This window comes from Meleagris gallopavo, chromosome Z, assembly GCF_000146605.3.
Source record: "Meleagris gallopavo isolate NT-WF06-2002-E0010 breed Aviagen turkey brand Nicholas breeding stock chromosome Z, Turkey_5.1, whole genome shotgun sequence".
NCBI lineage: Eukaryota > Metazoa > Chordata > Aves > Galliformes > Phasianidae > Meleagris > Meleagris gallopavo.
Window position 1 is genome coordinate 67534708 of NC_015041.2, and position 3413 is coordinate 67538120.

Here is a 3413-nt window from a genome sequence, read left to right on the forward strand (position 1 = left end):
GGGTTCTCCAGCCTGGAGAAGAAAGGCTCCAGGGCGACTGTATAGTGGCCTGCCAGTATCTGAAGGGGTCTGCAGGAAAGATGGGGACATGCTGGGGACAAGCTTTATAAGGACAGGTAGTGACAGGAAGAGGGGAAATGGCTTTAATTGGAAGAGGGTAGATTTAGACTAGATATTACGAAGAAATTCTTTACTGTGAGGGTGGTGAGACACTGGTTCAGGTTGCCCAGAGAGGTTGTGGATGCCCCCTCGCTGGAAGCATTCAACAGCAGGCTGGATGGGGCTGTGAGCAGCCTGGTGTAATGGGCGATGTCCCTGCCTGTAGCAGGGGGTTGGATCTTAAAGGTCCTTTCCAACTCAAACCATTCTAAGATTCTATGATTTCTTGGGAAGATGTCCTCAGAGACAAAGGACTGGAACAAAGCTGACTACTCTTTAAGGATGCCTTTCTGAGAGTGCAAGAGCTCTCTGTTCTCTGTACATGAAAAACAGCAGGGAAAACAGGAAACCACCATGGTTCCACAAGGACTTGCTGATCAAATTGAGGGAAAAGAAAGGCAAATACAGGCAGTGGAAGCAAGGACATGTCACCTGGGAAGAATACAAGGATGCTGTCTGGACTTGCAGAGATGGGGTAAGGAAAGCCAGGACACAGATGGAGCTGAACTTGGTGAGGAATGTTAGTAACAATAAGAAGGGATTCTATAGGTCCATTGGTCTGAAGAGACAGGTGGGAAACTGGGGGATGAAAATGCCCCCCCCACTGTAAGGGCAGAGCACGTCTGAGATTGGCTCATGAGGCTGAATTTGTACAAGTCTATTGGCAAAGACAGCATGCATTCCTGTGTCCCAAGGGAGCTGGCTGAGGTGGTTGCTGAGCCAATCTCCATCACATTTGAAAAGTCATGACTGTCGGGAACTCCCTAGGGACTGGAAAAATGGAGACATCATTCTTGTTTATAAGCAATGGAGGATGGAGGACCTGTGGAGCTACATGGATGAGCAGGTGATCTGAGACAGCTCACACGAGTTCACCAAGGGAATATCGTACTTGAACAATCTGGTGGTCTTCTATGATGGAGTGATGGCATTGGTGGACAAAGGGAAGGCAACAGATGTCATCTACCTGGACTTCTATAAGGCCTTTGAAATGGTCCTCTGTCACATCCTAATCTAAATTAGAGATACGTGGATTTGAAGGGTGGACTATTTAGTGAATAAGGAATTGGCTGGAAGGTCACAGCCAGAGGGTTATGGTCATTGGCTATATTTTCAGTTGGAGGTAGAGGACACCAAGCAGTGTCCCTCAGCAATCCATCTTTGGACCAGTACTCTTTAACATCTTTAACATAGATGAGGACCATGAAGATGATAAGAAGATTGGAGCACTTCTCCTGTGATGACAGGCTGAAGGAGCTGGGCTTGTTCAGTCTGGACAAGAGAAGGCTGCAGGGGGACTTCATTACGTCCTTGCAGTATTTAAAAAGAGCTTATAAACATGAGAGAAATCAACTCTTTACACAAGTATATAGTGACAGTACAGGAGAGAGTGCTTTCAAACTGAAGGAGATTGAGATTAGATGTCAGTGGGAAGTTTTTTTCTGTGAGGGTGGTAAGGTGCTGGAACAGCTGGTCCAGAGAGGTTGTGGATACCCCATTCCTGCAGGTCTTTAAGACCAGGTTGGATGGGGCCCTGGGTAGCCTTATACAGCCTTAGTCTAGCATCTGGCAGCCTTACCTGTGGCATGAGGGAATGGATCCTTGAGGTCCCTTCCAAGCCATTCTACCATTCTATGATCACAGGTCTTAATCCATAAGGATTAAGTGTTCAGATACAACATATGCTCCAAAAAGTATATGCTCCGAAAAGTATTACTGCTCCAAAAGTAATGCCTCCCTTTTTTTAATTATGTTGGCTGACAATGTCCTAGGCAGATGTTGGTGATATGGCAGTAGAGGTTGAACCTTCCAACCAATATTCTAATACATTTTCTTGCCATGCGACAGATGGCAACAGAGGGGCAGTCTGGCAAAATGATGTTAGACATGGAAGTGCATTAGAAGCCAAACCGTGTAACTGAATTCCTCCATGGGAAAAAGGATGGCCCTGATTGACATTCATTGATATTTGCTGAACATTTATGGAAACTGAACAGTGAATGTGAGCACAGTGACATGATGGGTGGTACATTTCAACAGTGGTGACAGCAACGATGGTTACCTCCTACGGGACAGATTTTTGTGAGCTTTGCATGCAGGCTCTTGTTCAGCACTGATGAAAATGCAGAGCTAATGGTGGTGACTGTGTTGAAAAACAGTATTTTGTAGCTGAGAATTTGCTCTATTAAACAGTGTCATTGTGCTCTTTGTAACTGTTGTAGCTTCCATTGAAACAAATAGGACACATTGCTTTCAAAATGACTTACATATAATAATAGCTTAATCTTTCATGCGCTTCATTATTGATCAATGAAAACTAGACCTTATAGGGAAATACATTGTTCAGTGTACTTTGGCAAACGAACCTTGGCTCCAGACAATGAGTTTTGCTGTATGGGTTGTAGAAGCATAGCTACAGTTTTGTTGTTTATGATCTAAGAGTATGTGTAATATTATTTCACTGCCTCTTAAACTGATGTATGCTGTAGTGCCATTCAGCAAATATTCTGTACTCTAGTTTTACTCAGCTGTACTTTTAGGAATGAGAAGATGGAAATCCCAGGGCAAGTGTAAGCTGATGGCATATTGTAAATAATCAAATTATATTTGATCCATGACAGCAAGATAAACAAATGTAATACTTGAGAACAGATAACAGATGAACTTTCAAAGAAACTGAAATTTCATAACATGCTAATAATTCTCACAAGCTTTTTCCTGTTAAATAGACGTGTTTGGATTGAAACAGATAAGATTTTTAATTTTTTTTCTTTGTTTAGAATGGTCAGCTGGAGTGCGTTCGGTGGATGGTGAGCGAAACAGAAGCTATTGCAGAATTAAGTTGCTCGAAAGATCACCCAAGCCTTATTCATTATGCCGGCTGCTATGGTCAGGTATGATTTTCACTTTTTCAAAAAGATGATTGAGTTATTCATATAGGAATTTCAATTTAAAGAATCTTTATTATTTTGTGGTTCTTAAACACAGATGTTTGTAATCAGTTCTAATGTTGAAAGAACATTTCCCACTTTATCTCTGTATTTTTTTTCATTACTCTTCTTCTTAAGTCCTATTTTTTTTTTTTAAGTAATGGTTTGGGGGAAGTTAGCTGGATTACTATGCCAGCCTATCAGTCCCATGACTATCAGGCGAATTTAGCATCATGATCCCTTAGGGTGCTCCTAGGACACATCAGAAAATCATCAAACTTTTTGGATATTTCAGATTCCTTTTCCAGAAGAGATTAATCTTCA

At 42.1% G+C, this 3413-nt stretch overlaps 1 protein-coding gene across 1 annotated transcript in view; it reads left to right on the top strand.

The window, feature by feature from the left end:
* SNCAIP (synuclein alpha interacting protein) overlaps window positions 1-3413 on the top strand; it is a 54184-nt gene that overhangs the window by 25485 nt on the left and 25286 nt on the right. The window contains 1 exon segment of the mRNA XM_031557404.1: window positions 2940-3053. Coding sequence (XP_031413264.1) covers window positions 2940-3053 — 114 coding nt within the window.